This window comes from Bombus pyrosoma, linkage group LG3 (assembly GCF_014825855.1).
Source record: "Bombus pyrosoma isolate SC7728 linkage group LG3, ASM1482585v1, whole genome shotgun sequence".
NCBI lineage: Eukaryota > Metazoa > Arthropoda > Insecta > Hymenoptera > Apidae > Bombus > Bombus pyrosoma.
The window spans coordinates 8,205,344-8,228,678 of NC_057772.1; the positions used below are offsets into that span (position 1 = coordinate 8,205,344).

At 27.6% G+C, this 23,335-nt stretch overlaps 4 protein-coding genes across 10 annotated transcripts; 2 read left to right on the plus strand and 2 right to left on the minus strand.

Moving 5' to 3' along the window:
• Nucleotides 1-1,514: 1,514 nt before the first annotated feature.
• LOC122578015 (protein mini spindles) lies at nucleotides 1,515-13,020 on the plus strand. Its single transcript, XM_043749848.1, has 31 exons — nucleotides 1,515-1,762; nucleotides 2,570-2,636; nucleotides 2,733-2,926; nucleotides 3,078-3,284; nucleotides 3,412-3,531; nucleotides 3,631-3,806; nucleotides 3,881-4,104; nucleotides 4,175-4,369; nucleotides 4,558-4,738; nucleotides 4,832-4,944; nucleotides 5,017-5,221; nucleotides 5,309-5,472; nucleotides 5,567-5,718; nucleotides 5,792-6,010; nucleotides 6,103-6,286; nucleotides 6,414-6,617; nucleotides 6,682-7,683; nucleotides 7,801-8,004; nucleotides 8,111-8,246; nucleotides 8,315-8,508; nucleotides 8,581-8,801; nucleotides 9,550-9,729; nucleotides 9,898-10,069; nucleotides 10,144-10,302; nucleotides 10,378-10,565; nucleotides 10,703-10,865; nucleotides 10,954-11,127; nucleotides 11,207-11,356; nucleotides 11,476-11,650; nucleotides 11,720-11,863; nucleotides 12,643-13,020. Exons 2-30 carry the CDS (start codon nucleotides 2,580-2,582, stop codon nucleotides 11,836-11,838), a joined length of 5,832 nt encoding a protein of 1,943 aa, XP_043605783.1. The 5' UTR covers nucleotides 1,515-1,762; nucleotides 2,570-2,579; the 3' UTR covers nucleotides 11,839-11,863; nucleotides 12,643-13,020.
• Nucleotides 13,021-13,415: 395 nt separating this feature from the next.
• LOC122578018 (transmembrane protein 165) lies at nucleotides 13,416-15,922 on the minus strand. Of its 3 annotated transcripts, none has more exons than XM_043749854.1 (7): nucleotides 15,884-15,922; nucleotides 15,450-15,508; nucleotides 15,172-15,373; nucleotides 14,360-14,535; nucleotides 14,050-14,232; nucleotides 13,836-13,941; nucleotides 13,416-13,690 (listed from the first exon to the last, which is right to left on the minus strand). In XM_043749854.1, the coding sequence occupies exons 2-7, from the start codon at nucleotides 15,465-15,467 to the stop codon at nucleotides 13,614-13,616; spliced, it is 762 nt and encodes a 253-aa protein (XP_043605789.1). In that variant the 5' UTR covers nucleotides 15,468-15,508; nucleotides 15,884-15,922; the 3' UTR covers nucleotides 13,416-13,613. The 3 variants fall into 3 exon arrangements, with proteins under 3 accessions (XP_043605789.1, XP_043605790.1, XP_043605788.1); XM_043749855.1 differs by lacking the exon at nucleotides 15,884-15,922 and adding an exon at nucleotides 15,701-15,856; XM_043749853.1 differs by lacking the exon at nucleotides 15,884-15,922 and having other exon boundaries at nucleotides 15,450-15,859.
• A 175-nt stretch (nucleotides 15,923-16,097) lies between these two features.
• LOC122578016 (KICSTOR subunit 2-like) lies at nucleotides 16,098-18,635 on the plus strand. Of its 4 annotated transcripts, none has more exons than XM_043749852.1 (10): nucleotides 16,098-16,508; nucleotides 16,805-16,951; nucleotides 17,039-17,190; nucleotides 17,252-17,392; nucleotides 17,485-17,623; nucleotides 17,691-17,755; nucleotides 17,819-17,884; nucleotides 17,953-18,103; nucleotides 18,212-18,322; nucleotides 18,386-18,635. In XM_043749852.1, exons 1-10 carry the CDS (start codon nucleotides 16,428-16,430, stop codon nucleotides 18,554-18,556), a joined length of 1,224 nt encoding a protein of 407 aa, XP_043605787.1. In that variant the 5' UTR covers nucleotides 16,098-16,427; the 3' UTR covers nucleotides 18,557-18,635. The 4 variants fall into 4 exon arrangements, with proteins under 4 accessions (XP_043605787.1, XP_043605785.1, XP_043605786.1 ...); XM_043749850.1 differs by having other exon boundaries at nucleotides 16,099-16,327; nucleotides 16,421-16,508; nucleotides 17,691-17,884; nucleotides 18,386-18,634; XM_043749851.1 differs by having other exon boundaries at nucleotides 16,099-16,508; nucleotides 17,691-17,884; nucleotides 18,212-18,316; nucleotides 18,386-18,633.
• A 150-nt stretch (nucleotides 18,636-18,785) lies between these two features.
• On the minus strand, nucleotides 18,786-22,699 carry LOC122566302 (WD repeat-containing protein 3). Of its 2 annotated transcripts, XM_043723397.1 has the most exons (14): nucleotides 22,466-22,699; nucleotides 22,183-22,392; nucleotides 21,916-22,113; nucleotides 21,671-21,835; nucleotides 21,382-21,587; nucleotides 21,152-21,287; nucleotides 20,885-21,075; nucleotides 20,619-20,814; nucleotides 20,310-20,537; nucleotides 19,959-20,228; nucleotides 19,643-19,885; nucleotides 19,399-19,562; nucleotides 19,095-19,317; nucleotides 18,786-19,018 (listed from the first exon to the last, which is right to left on the minus strand). In XM_043723397.1, exons 1-14 carry the CDS (start codon nucleotides 22,634-22,636, stop codon nucleotides 18,854-18,856), a joined length of 2,766 nt encoding a protein of 921 aa, XP_043579332.1. In that variant the 5' UTR covers nucleotides 22,637-22,699; the 3' UTR covers nucleotides 18,786-18,853. The 2 variants fall into 2 exon arrangements, with proteins under 2 accessions (XP_043579332.1, XP_043579333.1); XM_043723398.1 differs by lacking the exon at nucleotides 18,786-19,018 and having other exon boundaries at nucleotides 19,175-19,328.
• Nucleotides 22,700-23,335: the final 636 nt, after the last annotated feature.

Here is a 23,335-nt window from a genome sequence, read left to right on the forward strand (position 1 = left end):
TAGATTCAAAAAGAATTCTACAAGGAGGTAAAGAAGTAAACATTAGAAAGCCTAATGTAGTTGTCAGCTACACAAATTCTATGAGCAGCATAAATCGAACTAATCAATATACATCTACTTATTGTTTTTTGAAAAAGTCTCTTAAGTGGTGGAGAAAAATGTTTTTTTGGGGCATGGAGGTGTGTGTAATTAATTCATATATCATATATAAAATTGTGAAAAAAGAACAAAATGAGAAACCATTAACACATTTGAAATATGTTAAACTATTAGTCGACCAACTGATTAATAATTTTCGACAAGAAAGATCTAGAGCTTCTACATCATCTTCTGAATTTAGATTAAACGGGAAACTTCATGAAATGCGTAGAGGTAAAAAAAGAGATTGTATTGTTTGCTCCAACAGACAGAAGAAAGGTGAAAGACATGAAACGAGTGAATACTGCAATACTTGTCCTGATAAACCAAGAATGCACCTTGGGGATTGTTTTTCAAGATATCATAAAATGAAGAAATACAAATAGTAGTCTTTATTTTTTGTATGGTTATATTTTTGATATTATATTTTATTAATAAAGCATAATTATAAAAATACATACGTCTTTTTATAGTTGTAAAACAAAGTTTTGAAACTTCCGCAGAAACGCAATCGCACCATTGTAAATAATCTCGGAGTAGCTAGTAGCCCATAGTAAAAATAATTGAGTTTCTAGTATGTCATATTAAAAATTTTTGCAACTACTACATATCAATGAAATGAAAAATGTCAATCATTTGTTACTAAAGGATCACAAAGAATTCACTAAGCATTTTAAAATATCGTTCAAACCTGTTTTTGCTTAGATTTGAGACAGAATTTCCAACAACTTCTAAAATAGTCTCAAACACACTTATAAGATTTTATACTACATATCTGTTTCAAAACGGTATCTTCGTCATTGACGATTGTAAAATCACAATATTGATAAACTCTGTAAAACGTTAAAGATACTTTGTTGTTTCAGACATACAGTCAAGATTTAATTCTTTATACAAAAAATAAACAAGCATATTTATGTCATCAATATGCTTTGGCTTTGTCCTACGAAGTAACAATAAGCAAGAAAATTATAAATATAATAAAGAATTGTTTAGAATTAAAGTTCTTTTATTTATTATTGATTAACGTTTTGTTTGTATATTTATTTTATGTACTTTATTATGTATATAACTGGAGTCATGTAAAATTTTCCCGGGCAAGATGGGATCGTAAATGGAAAATGTTTAAGAACTGCTGTTCTATAAACTTTTAAATTATGAACAGAAATATTCAAATATTAATAATTGGTTTTAATAAAGTTAAACAATATTATGTAAAGATACATCAATTAGAGATAAAAATGAATATATAAAGTTATGAAAAATTTTTTAAATGAGTAAATGAAGTTAATGAAATGAAGCATAAGATTTAGAACAAAAGAAATTGGCTTTTAGTACCATCTATCGACAGAAGTAGTAAACTGCAACATTGACCGGGTTCAGAAATTCATAGTTTCGAAAGATATACATAGTTGTCTTTTTGTTTGCGTTCAGCTTGACGGTTGTACAGAACAGAGAATTTATATTTGAAAATTAAATGTAAAAGACTCAACAGCCGCTGAAAGGTCATCATAGGCCTTACAGTCTGGTTACGTGAATATTTCGAATAAACTGAATCGACGATTTTTCTAAGAACGTTGATTCTCCTGTCAAAAGATATTCTCCTATATCTTCGTTTTGTAAGGTAGGTTCGAATTTTTAATGACGAATCCTTACGAGTATTATGTCCTAATATCTGAAATCTCTCCTGTCACAGTACAACATTTGTTGTATTGTTTTGTTTCTTCTATCAAAAAACGTACGTAGTAAGAAATTAATATTTACTCCGTTATATACGAAACATGTAAATCGTTAGTACTAAAATATATCATTGTGCAATAAATTTATATGCAATAAATATCATCTTCAAATTATAATTTTAATTTTTCTACAAATCATTTAATATACATTATTTTTATACCAATTATAATTACAGCTAGAGAATTATAACTTCTAATCTTTTATTTCATATGTTACTTTTAAGATTTGAAAATTCAATCCACCTAATTTACATTTTTATTATTACATGTTTATTTTAAAAATTTATTCTCCTACTCATAACTAGAAATAAAATATCTTCGAAAATTGTGTAAATGTTAGCAAAAATTGCAGCTTCCAATGAACATATGAATGTATTTCATATCTTGTAAATTTTATAAATTTAATGTTTCACATATTGATTATATTCATATTCATAATATATGTTTTGCTCTGGTTTCTGCAATTAAATGTCATACTTAATCAAAATATGGTCTAATTTGCTACATATTTTCTATAAATTGTGGATACAGTTATATTTAGTTTATAAAGAACTTTGTAAAAAAAGATAATGCAATACTTATTGGGAATTAAACCTTGCTATTAAAGTTTTTGGTAAACCATATGTTTAATAAAATAGAAATAAATATAACATGAAACAGAAATTAAAACATTTTAATTATTATCTTTATAGATTTTGAAACATGGAACAAGACACAGAATATATCAAATTACCACTAGAAGAAAGATGTGTGCATAAGGTAATATATACATATGTTCCTTTCTTGCTATAACCTTTAACATTTAGTTTAAAAAATATGACTTTTTAAATATTTCTATTCATTAATATTATTTAGTTATGGAGGGCTCGTTTGCATGGATATAAAGAATGTGTAAATACATTCCAATGTATCGATGATGAAAAATCTCCAGAGTGGAACAAGTTTTTAGGATTTATTAAAAAGTTTGTGGTAGACAGTAATGCAGTTGCTCAAGAAAAAGGATTGGAAGCAGCATTAGCTTTCATAGAAAATGCTGCGGTAGCAGGGAAGTGAGTATTGTGTATTATAATAAATGTATTAATCTATTAAAATAATTTACTATTATCTTTATGGTATGAAGTTTATTAATATGTATAATGCATGTTTTTTTAATATACATTGATAAACTTTTAACAAAATTACATACTTGTAATTTTATAGAACTGTTGGTGAAGTTATGAGTGGAATAGTTACTAAATGTATTGCTGCACCTAAAGCTAAAACAAAAGAGTTAGCAGTACAAATAACACTGATGTATATAGAAATCGAAAAACATGAAGCTGTTCAAGAAGAGTTATTAAAGGGGACAGAAGCAAAAAATCCAAAAATTGTTGCTGCATGTATTTCTACTTTAACATTGGCTTTAAGGTAATTACATATTATTTGTATTACATATTATTGTATATATTGACCGTAATAGCCAGGTGTCAAGAAAATTGTTGTTCGATATATATTATTATCTCAGTATGTAACTACTAGTTTCTTAAACTTGTAGACAATTTGGACCAAAAGTAATTAATATAAAGCCTTTAATGAAGAAGATTCCTGGTTTTCTTGAAGATAGAGACAAAACTGTCAGAGATGAAGGAAAATTCATGGTTATTGAAATTTACAGGTATTGTCTTAAAACATTTTCATTATACAGTAATATATAATATTCATGTAAATAAAATTAACAAAAGTTCTATTTCTAATTTTATTTTGCAATATCTAGATGGATAGGAGCTCCTTTAAAACAACAGTTGAATACATTAAAACCAGTACAAATTACGGAATTGGAGGCAGAGTTTAATAATTTAAAAGAAGAAAAAGTTGTTCCTACTCGATTTTTGAAATCGCAAAAGCCTAAGGCGATATGTATTACAGATTCTACAAGTGATATCGGTGAAGGTAAATGGTTTTAAAATTATATATTGTAATTTTGCTGTTCCTATTCTTAATAAAAGATTTGCATTATATTTAAGAGGGCAAAGATGATGGTGATAGCGTTTCTGCTCCTGACATTGATCCTTATGAATTGTTGGAACCTGTTGATATACTTTCTAAACTTCCAAAAGATTTTTATGAAAAACTTGAAGCTAAAAAATGGCAAGAACGGAAAGAAGCCTTAGAAGCATTAGATGCTCTCGTAAAAAATCCTAAATTGGAAAATGGTGATTATGGAGATGTTGTAAGAGCTTTGAAAAAGGTATGAGTCTCTTTGCTACTACATATTTCAATCATTTCTACTTTATTCATTTTTTAAATATTATAAACAGATCATATCCAAAGATACTAACGTATTAGTGGTTGCATTGGCTGGAAAATGTTTGGCAGGATTAGCAGGCGGTCTAAAAAAGAGATTTCAACCTTATGCAACTGCGTGTTTGTCATCAATTTTGGAAAAGTTTCGTGAAAAGAAACAAAACGTTGTGCAAGCACTTAGAGAAGCTGCAGATGCTATTTTTCTTAGTGTAAGTATAAGTGAAGTATAAATAATTGTTAACTATGTATATTTATTATTATATTTCTTTATATGTATATAATTTTAACATCTTTTTACTGTAGATTTAATCCAATGTTTAGATAATATATAATAAAATTTATAAAAGAATAATATGCACCTTATAAATATGCAAATAATGTTTTATGCATACATTAGGTTTCTATTGATCTTATACTAGAAGATACACTTGCTGCATTAGAGAACAAAAATCCTGCAGTAAAAGCAGAAACGGCTGCTTATTTAGCAAGATGTTTTTCACATACTCCACCACCAACTTTAAATAAAAAGCTATTAAAGGCTTATACTGGTGTACTTTTGAAAACCTTAAATGAACCAGGTATATTTTGAGATACATTGTACTATGTACTAATATATACATGTATTAACATACATTTGTTAATATTATTACCACCAAAATCATTTGTTTTAGATCCAACTGTTCGAGATAGTTCTGCAGAAGCACTTGGCACAGCTATGAAATTAATTGGTGAAAAATCTATGATGCCATTTCTTACGGATATAGATAATTTGAAAATGACTAAGGTATTTAAGGCCAAAAATTGTTAATTATATCCATTATAATGTTATATATATATTTTTTTCCCATCTTGCTAGATAAAAGAATGCGCAGACAAAGCTGTAATTCATGTTAAAGTTCCTAGTGCACCAAAAGTAGTAGAAAGACCAAATACTGCTCCAAGTAAAATTGAATCAACAGCAAAAGCTAAAGAGCTAGAGTCGAAAACCACAAAAAGACCTAATACTAGTACAACTAAAAAACTTCCTTCTAAGAAACCATCTGCTTCTTTAACTAATTTAGGTAATTATACATAATTCCTAAAGTTTATTATTCTAATAATTTTACTGTTGCTTGATCTAGTTATCTAATCTTTATTATTTATTATAGCTGTTTCTAAAAAGTCATCTGGTACAAAACTTCAAATAGAAAAAAATTATAGTGTTGAAGAGATAGAAGAAATGGCTATTCAAATGCTACCAGCTGATATCCTTAGTGGTCTTGTTGACAGCAATTGGAAGACTCGGTTAGCTGCAGTTGAGCAACTTTTGGAGGTAATTGAAACATTTATATGTAATCTGTTTTTAATCATAAGTAAAGTACTAATATTGTATTAGATGTTAAGTAACAAACAATGTGTTATTTTAGTTTGTAAAGCAAATAGATCCAATGGAAATACCTATACAAGTGATTGTACGAACCTTAGCAAAGAAACCAGGTTTCAAAGATACAAATTTCCAAGTTCTAAAATTGAGATTAGAGATAGTAAAGTTTTTGGCAGAAAATTTTCCGTTTTCAACGTAAGATAATCCAAGTTTAATTTTAGAGGTATATTGTAAGTCATATACGTAGTATAATTGTATTTCTTTCCAGTACTGTTTGTGAATATTGTGTCATGGACATAGCTGAAAAATTAGGCGACGCGAAAAATAGCGCAGTTGCCGGCGAAACTCTTTTAGTAATAGCAGAAGCAACAAGCTTGGAATATGTGGCACAAGAAATAGTAGCATTTGCTTTTAATCAAAAAAATCCTAAAGTTCAACAAGAAACATTAGCGTTATTATGTAGGGGTCTTATAGAATTTGGATGTGTGTAAGTAATAATTTATTTAATATAACATTCTATTCTAAATAATGTACGGTGGTTAGTGTATACATATATAACTTATAATAAATATGTTTTAGTATCAATGTTAAATCCTTAATGGAAAATATAAAAAAGGCAGTTGCCGCCACAAATCCTGGTGTTCGTACTTCAGCTATTACATTATTAGGTACATTATACTTATTTATGGGTAAACCACTACTTATGTTTTTTGAGAATGAGAAACCAGCTTTACGTCAACAAATTGAACAAGAATGTGAAAAGGTAATCTTAGTTCTGTTGTAGTAAATTATTGTTTCAAAATACATGTCTTTTATAATACTTTATATAAATTAAACTTTATGTTTGTAATAATGATAATATTATGTTAATATAAATTATTATTTAATAGCACAATGGTGAGTCACCACCTGTTCCAATTCGTGGGATAAAGAGCAAAAAGGATAAAACAAGCGATGATGATGAAGATGTAGAAATGGACAAAAAATCTAGTAGTAATAGTGAAACTGATATTAATAATCTTATTCCACGTGCTGATATTAGTAATCAAATTACAGAAGGTCTTCTTAATGAACTAACTGATAAAAATTGGAAGGTTAGCATTATACTTTAAGATGAGCAATTATTTGATAATCTAAAAAAATTTTTGTTTAAATTAGGTACGAAATGAAGGCTTACAAAAAATAAATGCCATTATATCTGAGGCAAAATTTATAAAAGGTTCTATTGGTGATTTACCACAAGGTTTGGCACTACGATTAGTTGATAGCAATAGTAAAATAGCTCAGTCAACTTTAGGGATATGTCAAGCTTTAGCTGTTGCAATGGGTCCTCCAGCAAAACAACATATTCGAGTCCTATTCCCCGGCTTTATACAATGTTTAGGTGATAACAAAAATTGGATTAGAACTGCAGCTATTTCTTGCATAAATACATGGGGAGATCAATGTGGTTATAAAGAATTTTTTGATGGTGAAATGATTGGAGATGCTTTGAAATCTGGGTCACCACTACTTAGAGCTGAGGTTTGGGGTTGGTTAGCACAAAAATTACCATTGATTCCTATAAAACAAATACCAAAAGAAGAACTTCTTGTATGTCTTCCGTATTTGTACAATAATTTAGAGGATCGTAATTCCGATGTGCGGAAAAATGCTCAAGAAGCAGTTTTAGGATTTATGATTCATCTTTCTTATGAAGTAATGGCTAGAAATACAGAAAAACTGAAACCTGGTTCACGAACAGTAGTACTTACTGCGTTAGATAAATCTCGACCGAATTTGCCTATAAAACCTCTGCCGAAAAAACAAGCACCAAAGGAAAATCAGAAAACTGTTAAAAGTGCTGGAGCTTTGAAAGCTGCAAAAGCAGTAGTAAAACCTAATCAAAAACAACCAACATCAAAACCTGGTAGTGCTCGTAAAAAAGATGATGATGTGGATACAAGTCCTTTATTGGCTACTAATAATTTGAAACATCAAAGAGTGATCGACGAACAAAAGTTAAAAGTCTTAAAATGGAATTTTACGACACCAAGGGAAGAATTTGTTGAACTTTTAAAAGAACTTATGACTGCTGCAAACGTAAATAAAACTTTATTAGCCAATATGTTTCATTCTGATTTTCGATATCATCTTAAAGCAATTGAGGCATTAACCGAGGTAATTATTTTAAACATTTAACATATCGAAATCTTGTATTTATTTATTTTTGTAAATACTAATATTCTACTGTAGTGTTTTTAATGTTTGTCATTTTAATATTTTTATTATTTTTAGGATTTGCCCGATAATAGTAAAGCATTGGTATCGAATTTAGACCTTATTCTCAAGTGGTTGACGCTACGATTTTTTGACACTAATCCTTCAGTACTATTAAAAGGTTTAGAGTATTTGAGAATGGTATTTGATTTATTAATAGAAAACCAGTATCATATGTTGGAAAATGAGGCCGCATCGTTTATTCCATATCTCATTATCAAAGTAAATTACTTCATACCTTGCTATATCAGCAATATTGTTGTTTTAATAGTTGTTTCTGTCAACATATATTTTACTTGTATCAATATATACACACATATTTGTCCAGATTGGCGATCCAAAAGATGCAGTGCGTAATGGAGTTCGTGCTTTATTTAAACAAATAGCATTGGTGTATCCAGTGAGCAAATTATTTTCTTATGTAATGGAAGGCTTAAAATCTAAAAATGCTCGGCAGAGAACAGGTAAATAAAGTAATTAAAAAATATAGAAATCGTGATTAGCAAATGCTAAATAATTGTTCTACTTTTAGAATGCTTAGATCAACTTGGTTCTCTTATTGAAAATTATGGATTGTCAGTTTGCCAACCATCTACATCTGTGGCACTAAAAGAAATTGCCAAACAAATAGCAGATCGTGATAATTCTGTTCGAAATGCTGCTTTAAATTGCATTGTTCAAGCATATTTTCTTCAAGGGGAACGAATATACAAACTTATTGGTCAGGTAATGATTTTATAATTGTTATGTATTTATTGCTACGTAATTATGGTGTTTCACTAATTTATTGATTTTTAGATATCTGAAAAAGATCAATCATTATTGGATGAGCGTATTAAAAGAGCTGCTAAAAATTACCCAGTAAAATTAGCCTCTGCCAATAGACTTTCAACACCTTCAAATGCAACACCTATTCCTTCTAATGAAGATGTTAAAAGTTCTAATGAAGAATATGAAGAAGAAAATGATGAAATACCTGAATCACCACAGCCACCTGTACCACCTCAATCTAATGAACTGTAAGTGTAATGCAATAGTTTTATATATATTTCTGCACATTAAAACTTATTTTTAATGACATTTCCATATAAAAGCATTTATTTTATGTATTATAATTTTTATGTCGTGACATTAATTATATCACTTATGGATATTTAATGCCATTGCTTTTGATGTTATTATTAAATTGCTAATATAATTAAACAAAACATCTTTAATACTATATATTTTTTGTAACTATATCTTATTATTTCTTTTTTGTTAATTATTTTTGTTTGTACGAATCTGCTTTTAATATTTCCAGGCCACATGTAACAGAGACTACAAATGTACCAACAGACTCTTATGAAACTAATGAACCTCTTTCAAACATTTCATCTCCAAATCATGATGAAGATGATATTAAAACGTTTGTGCTTCTTGTGATTTGTTTTTAGTATGCTGTATATGTATGGTGGCGGGTATATGGGAAATAACAAGCAATCGCATGTTTAGTTGGTTATTTTATTTTCAGCGTAGTAGTATAAGTTTATTTGAGGTCACTATTGCATATACATATTCTTGATCATAATGATCATATCAATTTTATAAAAGATAATATACATTAGAATAAATTTTGTGGTTTGAAACTGGTTCAATGTTGTTAAGGTGACAAGACAATCGTCCTATATAGATTAGATTTATATGTAGTAAATACTGTAATAATAAGTACAGTAAATGTAGTATTAATATGATTTTACACAATTTTTACATAATTTTAATTTTTAGAAATTCTCCAACTTCGGCACAACCAAAAGTTTCAGGTCCATTTGGACTTGACATGGATTTTTTACAAAGAATTGAATTAAATGCACCTGTAAAGTATAGTAATCCTGTTCTGGTAGAAATTGATTTAACAGATCTAAATGAAAATCCCACAACAAACACAATGAATATACATAAAGTACCGTAAGTAATTATTATCATCTTTTGTTACATTTTCTAATTATCAGTAATAGAAGGCATAATTAGTAATTTTCTTCGTTTTATGTTTTTATATAAAGTTAGATCTAATAATACAAGCTATCAAAGTGACTTGTTTGAAATGTTAGATTTTAATTAAAAAATTTTTTCTAGAGTTATTCCTATGTCCCCTCCAAAATTATTAGTATCAAAATCTGCATCAATGACGCAGCAGCAGCTGGGCACTGGTAATACTAGCAAAGAGGAAAGTCTTGAACGTAAAATTCTTGCAATGGCTAGTTTAGATTTGGCTGTTGCAATACAATCAATGAACAGCATCGATAATGTCCGTATTTAGAATATACATGTTTGTGTATTAAGTTATACATATTATATTTGTAATTTTTAATTATTTTGTAGCTGATAAAATCTCATCAATTTTTGAGTTTACAATCTAAGGAAGATAAATTTATTGGTTCGATAAATATGCAATTAAAACTTTTGCAAACTTATCCTTTACAACAAGGAGGTGCAGATATATCTAAAGGTTTTAGAAATACATTTATGGTTTTATTAGCGGTAAGAATTAATTATATAATACATATAAGATAGTAACAGTATACATTTTTGTATTTATTGTGGAACTATCTACAGTTTTACGATACTGGGATTCTTGGAAAGAACGTTCCATTAATACATCTGAAAGAACTTGTGGATCAAATGATCAGCTTATTAGCAGAGAACAAACTAAATCATTTACACCAGGCAGAAGCATATTATCGCGTTATTAACAACATTGTTTGTAAAATAATAGACAACTCAAATCATACTACTATCATATGGTAATAATCTTAAAAATTTTATTTAGTAATGTATGTTAGCATTGATAATAATGTTGATGACAGTTGTTATACATATATTTAAATATCCTTATTAAAGTATTAAATATAACTAATTCATTCATCTTTTTAATGCTAAGTGTTTTAATAAAATTACTTCATGGATGTGCTGAATCTGCTGCTCCATCCAAATATGAGGAACTAGTAATGAAGTGTTTATGGAAAATAGTGAAAACAATCCCTAATTGGGCTGCAGATTTAGATTATGACACTATTCTTTTAGAAGTACATCGGTTCCTTAAGGTAACAGTTTTTTTGTTGTAAACATTTTGTATGTGCCATCTATAATAAAGATACTTTTTTCTTCTTTTTAAATTTGTATATTTTACAGGATTATCCAAGTGTATGGTGGAAAAAACGAAAATCTGATACTCCATTACGTACAATAAAGACAATTCTTCATAGTATGACCCGTGTAAAAGGCAGTACCATACTCAGTCACTTAACACGAATAAACAATACAAATGAATCAGAATTACAGAATTATCTTATTAGGCTAATTGCGGTTAGTAAATTAAATATTATGAGATATTGAATCTTATGAAATACATAAAATTTTAATTTCTGATAATAATGTTTAATAGACATTTAAGCCAGATGAAATTAATAGCAACCCCAAAAGTGCTCTAAAATCCAGCGGTGCGGGAAAAACTCAAGAACATTTGTCGAAATTTACGCATCAACAGTTGTCCGAAATATTTAAAAAGATTGGATCTAAAGAACATACAAAAGAAGTATGTATATCGATAAATAATATATTTATTTTTTAATGGATAACTAGATAATATATTTCAATTATCTAGTAGCTAATGTTTTTATACTTATACTTAATAAGTATACTTATTTTGTACAGGGTTTAATGCAGCTTTACGATTTTAAACTTCAATATCCTGAAGCGGATGTACAACCTTTCTTGGTAAAATCTCATCAATTCTTTCAAGACTTTATAGAACAAGGATTAAGGGATATTGATCAAGCACGAAAAAATCAAAATCTTATAACACAAACTAATAATCAGTACTCAGCAGGTAAATACTTATAATGTGAAATACTAATGAAATTACTTATTATTACTTTACATAAATAATTTGCTCCAGAAATAGCCGAATCCGCCAGTTCGGAAGAAAAAAGCCTAATGGATCCATTGCATAGGCTCGAAAAACTTCGAGCATCTGAAGCACAATGTAGAACTACTAGCCAGTCAAGTCCAACATGAATTAACCCCTATTAATTCTTACTAAGTAAGAAAGAAGGAATTACATATGAATAATAGTTTAAGAATTTATTAAAAATTTTAGCTTGCATTTCAAGAATATAAAATAAAATGTACAGAGTGTTTAGTGAAAATGGTTTTGAGACTTAAGGAAGATATATAAAGAAAGAATTTTTTGGCCTAAAATGTAATTTTGTATCCTTTCATGAGGTTACTTATTCGTAATAAATAATATAATGAAATCATGACAATGAATAAAAATAATACAAAATATAAATACTTTAAAATATACATTGGCTTATGATTCACAAATGTGAATGTAGATTAATAAAAGAACACATTGAACATATTTTTAGAAGTGAAAATAAATATAAGTATTTTAATAGTTTCTTTGTTAATATTACAATTTTATGTTGCAATACAGTTTTTCTTTAAATTTTTCTTTGTTGGGATTTCAAAAATTCTTAATACTTTCAGTTACATTTAATGTGTTTTTAAAAGATTCATTCGTATTACGAAATACTAGTAAATACAAAATTACATTTTGTACTAAAATTGATTTTGATGTTTTTGACGATTCCTCTCAATGAGCTCTCAACGAGTTCATATATTTTTAAATATTTTCTTTATACATTCTGTATATTGTATATAACAATCATGAATCATAAAGTAGAATTCGGAATTAAAGCAATTAAAAATATTCCTTCTGATTTACGTCTTTAAATTAATTTTATATAAAGAAAATATTAATAATATTTATTTTATTATGTATATTATCTATATGAACAGATAAATTCTATTTTACAGGGTTGCAGTGCTTAAATAACTGGATTAAGAACCAATAATACACACAATACAATATGAAGTAAATAGTACATAGACCAGAAAGAATAATCGTCGTACCTAATGTACGTAATGTTACGCTATTCAGTGCAACATTAACTGTAGCATTTATGTCTTGATTTTCTCAGTAACTATATATGTGTTATAATGCTAATTATCAGGAGTTTATGTGTTACAACTCTTAAAATAATTGCGAACATGTTATAGTACTCGTATGTATCAATATTTGGGAAGGATAATTAAGCTATAAGAAGCTAGTATTATGCTCTCTTTAGACTGATTTTACACAGAATCGATTTATATTTCGTTATTTCTTTTAAAATAAATCCACTCATTAATGTATATCGTTGATCTATATTTATAAAAGAAATATTACATGTCTTTGTTATTTAATTAATTAAAACTTAATTGTACTACACATAAGAAGCATGTTTCTCCATATTTATAATCCCGGTATACGAATGTAGATTTAATACGTTAATTTTTCATAATAAAAGAACATAGTATTAGCGAAATAATGATAATAATAGTAATTATAAAATAATAGTAACTTAATATATCTACAAGAATTTCTGGAAGAATTTATGTAGTGTAAGTAGAGTGTGTATATATTCTAACTTAAAGTATTCAATAAAATAGCTTATAATAATACTACTTATTATTTTTACACTATACACCGTTGTTTAGTGCTTGATATGTCGTATCATTTAATCTTACAACAATTTTATTCACATGAGTAATTATTTATATCAATATAATTTCAAGCATAATGTACAAATTATATACATAAGTACTTTTTAGGTAAAAATGTAGTGTATATTATGATTTTTACTATCTCATCACACAATCTGTACACAAATATGGAAAATATGTACATTATCTCATAGCAAAATATATTTTATGACATATAGGTATATAAACACTGTATACTGTTTTCATACATCTTCCGTAGGTCTGATAAAAAGTGCTGTTAAAGCAAATAGTAGAAATACTAATCCACCAATTATGGTCACTATAAATAATAAAAATAGTCCCAATTCGTTATTCCTTTTAAATTCCATTACAGTATCATTAATATTTAATGATTTACATATACATATATAATTTATACAAGTAGAAATATTATCTATTTTTTAATATAGAAAAGTATACTTCACCTGTTCGTACTGAAATTCTCTGAGCTATCATCCTCCCCCCTAATACTGCTAATCCTGTACAAAATGAATGTCCTAATATTCCACCTATTACAACTCCATAAACATTCTAGAAATAATAAATTTTTCTTTCTTTATAATTAGGGTTCAACATTGTTCTATACATGATTTTATAAAAATAAATATTATAAAGTCAAATATTAAATATAAATGTCACCTCTCTTGCTGCAAGTATGATAGTTGTAAGCTGTGAGCGATCACCCCATTCTGCAAGAAATGTTAATGTAAATGCTTGAAGGAATATCCTAGAGAGGAGCATCAGTGCACTAATTTTTGTTGCTTTTCTTATAACACCAGTTTCTGGATCTTGTACTAAAGTGCTTGCAGTTTCCTTTTCATACTGAAAGTGATGATATTTAAAAATTATTTAATTCCTGCAAAAACGTTAAAGGAATAGTTTCAAAACAATTATTCTATAAAATCTAATGAAAATTGCTTATAACTATTTATATTTTTAATACTGATACCTCATCTTCTCGTTTCCTTAAATCAGATTGCACTTCTTCTAATTCTTCTTGTGCCTCAGTTGCAGACATCTTATAACCATCCCGTAGCATTTTGAAACCAAATAAAGCAAAAAGTGCAGTAGAAATGTAGTATGTATAAACACTAGGAATTATGGTTGCAGCATATCCAAAAATGACTGAAGATCAGAAAGAAAGACAACTATTATATAATATACATATAATGTTTTGATTATTTTATAAATACCATAATATTATTGAATATACTACTAAAAACAATTCTAGTAAATGTGTTATACCGTATATAGCTTTTATATTATGGTATTCTGCCACATTTCAATCAAATATATAAAAAATGTTAAAATTAGTAGATTGAGTATAGAAATCTTATCATAAAATCTATTTGCTCTTTGAATTTAAATTTCTTGTTTCTTTACTTGGAAAATAAATAAAATCTGTAATCTAGATAAAACCTATTAATAATATTAAAATACTTAAGTTCAGGATTGAATTGGGCTTATTACGAATCCAAATAATACTTAAAGTTACAAGAGAAGTGACAAGATTATCAAAACATACTGTGTAATCATGTGCTAAAACATAAAAATGTTTTGGATATCTTTTATACAGGTAATCAGATATTGGATAACAGAATGCAAACTTCATTGTATATCATAGATAAAATTACATGGAATACTTAGTTATATGAATTTTTGTAACAATTTTCAAATGTCACACTCATATTTAGAATAGATCCTAGATATTATTGGATAATAAAAAAAGTTGTCTAATCAAACTTTTACATATAACAATACCTGAGAGGAGAGTCATCAAAGCCAGTGCACTAATTGCTCCTATAAAAACTGTCAATCTTGGATGTTTCATTGCCATAATAGCAGCGATAAAGAAAGTTTTGTCGCCCAATTCAGAAACAACGATGACAGACAAAGAAGCTATAAATGCATGTATAAAACCAAGGTTATCCTTGGTTTGTGGTGACATTGCATCTTCAGGTCTCTAGTATTTATTAGAAACATTAATACGTGTAAGTTCATATTATTTAATACAGATAAATTGAATTATAAATATTTACCATAGACGTCATTATCATTTGAAATCTACCATCATATATAGGTTCACTTTCACTTAATACTGTAGATAAAAAAAAGCAGTTTATTACACATATATATAAAAAATACTCGCTTGTTGATAGAGATCGAATAAAGCCCATTGTTTTTAATTTATAATACTTTAAATTAATTATAATAATTTATAATACTAGGAGTTTTAACTTCAACTTTTTTTTAGTATTGAACGCGTTATCAGTACATGGAACATACGCACCGCGAAGTACGGATACTTATACTATCTAATGTTTTACGTTGCAGATTCTATATTGTGAAATTTACACAATATTCGTGATGGATATTTAATCTTTCGAAAATTCATCACTTATCAAATGAAAATATTTGATACAAATATACTATGTATTTCATGTATTTTATAAGAATTAGTATTTAAACATACTAAATTTTCAAAAGTTTGAGTTACAATTTTCAAACTACTATTTATTTCATGAAACATATATGTATTTGTAGGACTTGAACATTAGAATTATACACCTAGAAAACATTAATCTGATAGATGTCGCTGAACAACAAATGAAGTTAGAAAGAGGGGATGGTTCTATAGAAATGAATAAATATTAAATTTAACAATGTATGAACATACATATATGATTGAAGACAAGAATAGTTGTTTAGTCGTCACAAATATTTAAAGTGCATCTTGAAATTTATATTACATAAACATAGGCTTAATGTTTTGTTGAAAATAATGACATTCTATCTTCTTAAGACCATTTAAATGGTTTATTTTTGGCGCGAATTCAGATTATTTGTGAAATACATGTGCAACTCAGAGGTCACCACAATCATAAATCAGTCCATATTGAAATGACTACAATTCAGTGTAATGTACACTATTTTAAGATTTTATAACCTCTAGAAATATGAGTAATGAAAATAAACATAAGCTATTTTGTTGTGATCATAATAAAAACAGATAAGAAATGGATCACGAAGAAGAATTTCTTAATACATTTTTTGCTCAAGTTGCTCAATTGTGTACTGACAAAGCTAAAGAATTAGTTGTAAGTAATTACTATAAAGTATATACAAATTTACTAGTAACGTAAAATAAAAATCTGTTTGATTTAATATAATGGAATGTATATTTATAATAGCTTTTACGAACTTTAGTGTTAACGTTTCCATACATTAACGTAACATACATTACTGCAGAATATGACAGATGAAATATACAAATCCATAAATGAAATTGTGATGATATTCTACAAATTTAGATATATAAACTCAACATTTTAAATTGAGAACTAATTACTATCTTCTAATAATTTAGAAATTCATCTGTAATCATTAATTCCAGGAAAAGGAACGTGGATCATGTCGTCAAACACAAATGGGCCCATGGGGAATGCTACTTATGCATTTACCACAAATAGCAGTAGCAGAACATTCATATGCAGATCTAGGTTTCCTCCATACTAAAAATAAAGGATTTTTGCGGAAAGATGTAAATATGTTAATATTTATTTTAATATAATATAAAAATAAATAATAATGACATTTAATTAATATCTATTATTACGTGTTTTTCTAGAACTCATTAAGAACAGTATATGAATCTTTGAAATCTGATCTAAAAAGGGTAGAGGAAATGACCAGAGGAACCAATTCAATTGGTGCAACAGTTGCTGAGGTTTCTAATCAACTGTGTCAATATATTACTGCGAAAATACAACTGATAGATTTGTTAGTATATTGTTACTATAACTTGTAGTTAAATATCTCATATAATATTATTCTATTACAGTTATGAAAAAATGTACAATATGAGTATCAATAGCAAAACTATGAAATATCAGGAATTATTACAATGCATTGAAGGAATAGTAGAAATTCATTCCTTGTCTTGTTCGCATCTAGCACTAACTGCTATTAAAGCAAGTTTAACGTAAGTACAAATAAAAATAAAATATTAGAGTTAAAAACTGGAAATTGTGGTCATAATTTATTCTTCTTGAAATTAAGACATGCTTTGATTAGTTTAGAGTGCGAAATATTAGTGCAATTAACAAAGGCACAAGTTGAACTTCAACATTGGAGATTTTTATCAACATTAATGGCTCTGTATGGTGCACAGACAAGAATGTCAGCTTGGGAGAGAACTTTACAAAGTAAAGAGGTAAGTGATATAGATAAGATAAAGAAGGAAAAAGATAAATATTTTTAATTAATTAACATATTTTTAGTCATGGAAACTGGGTTTCAGTGCCTCATTTTTAAAAGCAAATCAACAACCAGCATTGTATCAATGGTTAGTGAAACTACGTAGTAGCATATTAGCTAAGTGCTCTTTATATTTTCATACTACTTTAAGTCAGCAGGCTAGTCCAGGAGAAATGAGAAGTATCATGAGCAAGCAAAATGTGGACTACTACCATAAGTAAAACATTTTTAATTATTTCAATTAATAAGTTATTGAATGAGTATTGATATACATTTTTATTTTAGAATACAAAGCTTTCAACGTAAACACGACGTCCTCGCAGTCTTAATAATATTTGACTCTAGGGGAGTAGAAGATGCAGGTCTGGGTTACAGACATCCACGTAGAGAACCAAATACTTCTGAACAATTTCCTGTTGTTCTTAGTTGTCCTAGCGTGAGTCTATATAAATTATAAATGATTGGAAAAAAGATAAATGTAATACGTTGTAGCAGTATTAATATTCACTAAATTTTGTTTTCTAAAAAAAATATTACTTTTTAGGTATTTGTACAAAAGCCATCAATTCACTTAGATCACATACAAAAACGAATTAAAGAACGACATACGGAACTTCTTGCTATGGATAAGATTATATATTATAAAAATGTAAAAGTATGTTAATAGAGGCGCTTTTTGATAAATTTTATATTTTAATACAAATTGATTTTCTTTTAGGATATATGTACATATGCCATGTATAATACCGATCTTAGAATGACTTTAGTCACTGTATTTGAAAGTGGTAAACAAAAAGACAAAGAAGCTCACATAGCATCATTTATGACAGACTTATGTGTGCAAATTAGATGTAATAAAATATATGAGTTGTTAAAATTATCAAAATGAGGAATCACATATATACGTATAAAAATGTTAAAATACCACCAAAGATTATAAGGAGAAAAAGAATCAAAAGTTATTTAAATAATAACATGAAACATGTTGTATGTTAATAAAATTTTTATTGCTCAGTTATGTACTATATTATTTATTTCTGAAGTAAAACTTATAATTTATTTTTAGTTAAGTATTATCTTAAAAATAATATTGTAGTAATAATAAACGCAGTTAAATATATAATTATTTTAATATTTATTAAAATAGTATTTACAAAATATTTTAATCGTAATTAAGTAAAAAGTTTCATAACGACATAATTGCTCTTTTTAATGCCTTTTCTTTATTTTTTCTAATTTTATTTTTACGTTTATTACTTTGGGTTGCATCTATGAAAAGCTGTATTCCCTCTTTCTCTTCAATAACTCGTTGCATATGCATCATTCCATATAAGTTAAATCCAATTGTATCCTAGAGAAATTAATTTTGAATTTATATTCTTTAGATAATTACTTAAATAAAATTTATAAAATAAAAATGCTCTTACCCTTAGTTCAGAAACTTTTTTAATCGCAAGTGTTTTCACAGTTTTTATGATAGGTAAAAGTTCTTCAGTAGCTATAATTGGACCATGGTGAGCTTGAACTAAACATAACGCTAGTCTTGTAATTAATTCCGTGTGATAATCTGATTGTAATAATGTAGGAAGCATTTTAAGAATTTCACAAGCAGCTGAGTATGGTAACAATAGTAACGTTTCTTCTAAATCACTGTAAAATTACTTTATTATGTGTATTTTATTTTTATCATATTTATGCTACATATATACACACTGTATATAAATTTCTTACCTTCCTCTAATCCGTTTAATTATTTCTAATAAATAATCTTCTGTATTTGTACAATTATAAGCCTGCATTTGTAAAGGAATAGCAGGTGGTTTATCTGCTGTTGCTTGCGATAATTGCTCGTTGTATTCTTTAGATACATTTAAACATTCTAATATCAATTCAGCCTAAACATTATATAAATTGAATCATACATGATGCCCTAAATGAATTAATTTTTATGTTCAATTTATTTATTGACATTTACCCCTTTTTCACTGGATACTGTTTTTCTTGAAGGTAAAGATTGTTGTTTTTGTCCCAGGACAAGAGTAGTTTCTCCAGTAGTTAACTCATTTTCTTGACGTTCTCGTTCTTCTTCTTCTTCATCTTGGAGAACTAAAGGTTCTGAAGTCCGTTCATATAGCCTAACTACTCTATCAGATCCACAAGAAATAACATAAAGTCCATTTGGTGAAACAGCACAGTTCCATGCTGTACCTGCATGCCCCTATGTAGAAAAATGTTTAATGTTGTAATTGTTAGCATACAATTTCTAAATATTTTAAAAAAAGATTTATTACTTGTAATGTCACAATTTTTTGAAAATTGTCAGCATCCCATTGTTTTACTTTCCCATCCTTCCCACAAGTAAAAATATAATGTGTATTAGGTACGAATGAAAGTCCTGATACAGAGTCATCATGAGCGAATATCGATTTATGGCAATCTCCAAAATCTAAACCCCAAATTTTTATATTTCGGTCAGCAGAACCAGTAGCAATAAGTGTTGAATCACTTGATATATCCATACACAAAACTGGTAATTTATGCCCATAGAGGGAAATGAAAAACTAAAATGACATCAAAGTTTTTAGATATATCGCACATTGTTTGATACTATAGAAATTATATGCATATTTTCACATAATTACCTTAAATGTATCAAGGAAAAAGATTTTTACAGTAGAATCAAGTAATGCGACTGCAACAAATCTGCTGTTGGGACTTATTCTTACACATAATACACTATCTTCCAATTTTAAAGTTTTTGAATGTAAAACAGATAAAACTTTCGCTTTTATTTCTCTATCAGGATCTTGAATAAGTTCAAAATTCCAAAATTTTACTGTCTGATCTCCGCCACCACTAGCTACTCCTTTCTATAAGCATATATAAAATAATCATGAAATTATATACCATTATGAAGTTACTATAAATAATGAAGAACATTATTAAGTTACCTTATCAGGAAATAATGTAACACTCCAAAGTTCTTTAGAATGTGCAGGAATTTCCTCTAAAATGTCGCCCGAAGCAATATCAATAATTAGCATTTTACCATCTTTTAAACCTACAATTAAATGTCTGTCTCCTGGTACAAATGTTGCTGTTAAAGCATAATTACATTGTACAGTCCTTAAACACGCCAGAGTTGGTCTAGAATCATAAAAAATATTATGAAATTGCTAAATCATTTCAGAAGTTTATGTCAATTTTATTTCCATACCTATTCCATAATTTCACAGAATCACCAGCTGCTGTTGCAAAAGCTAAATTATCAGAACTAAAACAAACAGCACGGACCTCTGAGCGATGACCATGATTTGTTATTGATCTTAAATGTTTTACTTCAGCATTTTTTTCTTGCGTGAATAAGGAATATAATTCAATGGAATTATTATTTAATCCTACACATACCTAAAATAATGACATGTAAAAATTGATTGAATAGTACTTTTAATTATTCTAGAAGATGATTTTTATAGTAACTTACTCTAAGTTCACCGCTTCTACCCATAACTATACTTAATCCTTTAGCTTTAGCAGATACTTTGATGAAAGGTAAACGTATGAGTTCATCCTTTATAGTTGGTGTTCCTGAGAAATTTGTTTCTGCACTTTCTTCATTTCTATTAAAAAAATAAAAATGTCACATAAAAAGATATTTGTATATTTAGAAAACATTTGTTTTTACAAACATACTACAAAAATGTCTTTGCATACTTCTCTGCTTTCCTCCTTTCTTTTCGTAATCTTTTAAGAATGTTATCTTTTATTTTAGCGTCAGGTAATAGTTGAAATAATTCTACGGTATTGTCCAAACCATGACATCCAATAACTGTATGAGTAGTATCAACATTGAGAGACGCAACTCTTCCGTGACCACTTCTTAGTATACTTCCAACTTTTTCACATTTTAAAGGATGTTTCTAATACAATATATTTTCATTAAATACTAATCTAATAAATATATTCTAAATATAAATATTTATTAAATCGAAAGAAAACATACCACATTGCTGATTTCAGCATCATCAGTGAGGGTTAAGTCATGTAAATTAAAATCAAAGTCTACAGCTTCACCTTCAGTGAAAGATATTTGCCATATACGTAGTTCATTATCATTGCAACCAGTTATTAAATATTGATCATCTTTAATTAAAACTAAACCCCAAACCTTAAATGATAGAAGTATTGTTATCAATATATTATGTAACTAAATTAACCATCATTATATATATTTAAAATTATATTTACTTCTGTTCTATGACCAATAAGAGTTCTAAAATTATGTTCATTATCTAAATCCCAAAATTTGACAAATGTATCTTTACTACTACTAATAATAATATTGTGATCTTTCATGAATGCTAAATTTGTTATTACACCTTTATGTCCAGTTAATCTACATATACCAGTCTCAGCTACAGTATCCCAAAGAATAATATCTGTATCCTGAAAACATGTAATTGAAAATTATTTTATGCACTTTTATGCTCTGCTTCTTCTATTAAATTATTTTACCTTTGAACCTGATGCTAATCTATGTCCTCCTCTATCATATATCAAAGTTGTAATTTCAGATCTATGACCAACAAATATACTTGTATTTTCCCCTGTTTTTAAGTCAAATGTTTTTATAGTACCATCTGCATAACCAACTGCTATATGTTGCTTATTAGGAGATGCAGCTAAGTATGTTACATTTACTTTTTCACCTGATAATACCTGAACCTGAAATATCAGAAATTTCGATAATTATATGATCTATTGTAAGAACATAAATTAAAAATGATTTACAATCTACCTTTTCTCCAAGGCGTAAATCCCATATAAAAACATGTTCGCATGCTCCAACTGCTACAAATCTACCTTCTTGTTCTTGTAATGTTACAAAAACAACATTACAGGAAGAACTAATAATTATATTTAAATTCCCACCTGGTACATATCTCAAATATTGTTTTGTTAAACCCATTTTTTATTTATATATCAAATATACATTAATTTTATTTATTTAACTATGAAGAAATGTCAACATTTATTCATTTATTCTCTTATCTATTTTTTATATAGTAAATGCACAGTATTTATTTAAAAAAAATTTCTGATCAATGATATTATATTAAAATGTCTATCGAATAATCCAAACTTATTTTTTAAAATATCAATTTAATTTTGATTGTTCTAAAAACATTCAGTTTATAATATAGGTTATAAACTCACGCACTCGACAGAGACCACGGCGTTTATAACATTATATACAGCCAAGGTTTGTAGACTCGCTAGTAGATGGTGTCACGATGTAAAAAATATGTCCAAATAGAGCACTTTATATTAGGTATATGTAATTAATTAATTATGTAGATAGTCGGAATAATATTAGACAAAGATGATTTCTGAGAATTAAAACATTAATTTAATTTCTGAAGAGGTCATGGATTCGCTTTATAGACAGAGAAATTTGATTTTTTAATTTCATCATAAAGAGATTAGTTCCACTTTTTCACCGCTAGATGGTTATAGCGTATCGTTGTTCGTAGATTGGACGATTTTTGAAATTTGCTTATAACTAAGAAAGTAGGAAGAATATTTCAATAAGAGTAATAATTAATTCCTTGGGTTATAAATTGAGCATGAAAAAATTATTAAATTCTGTTTAGGAACTGAGAAATTG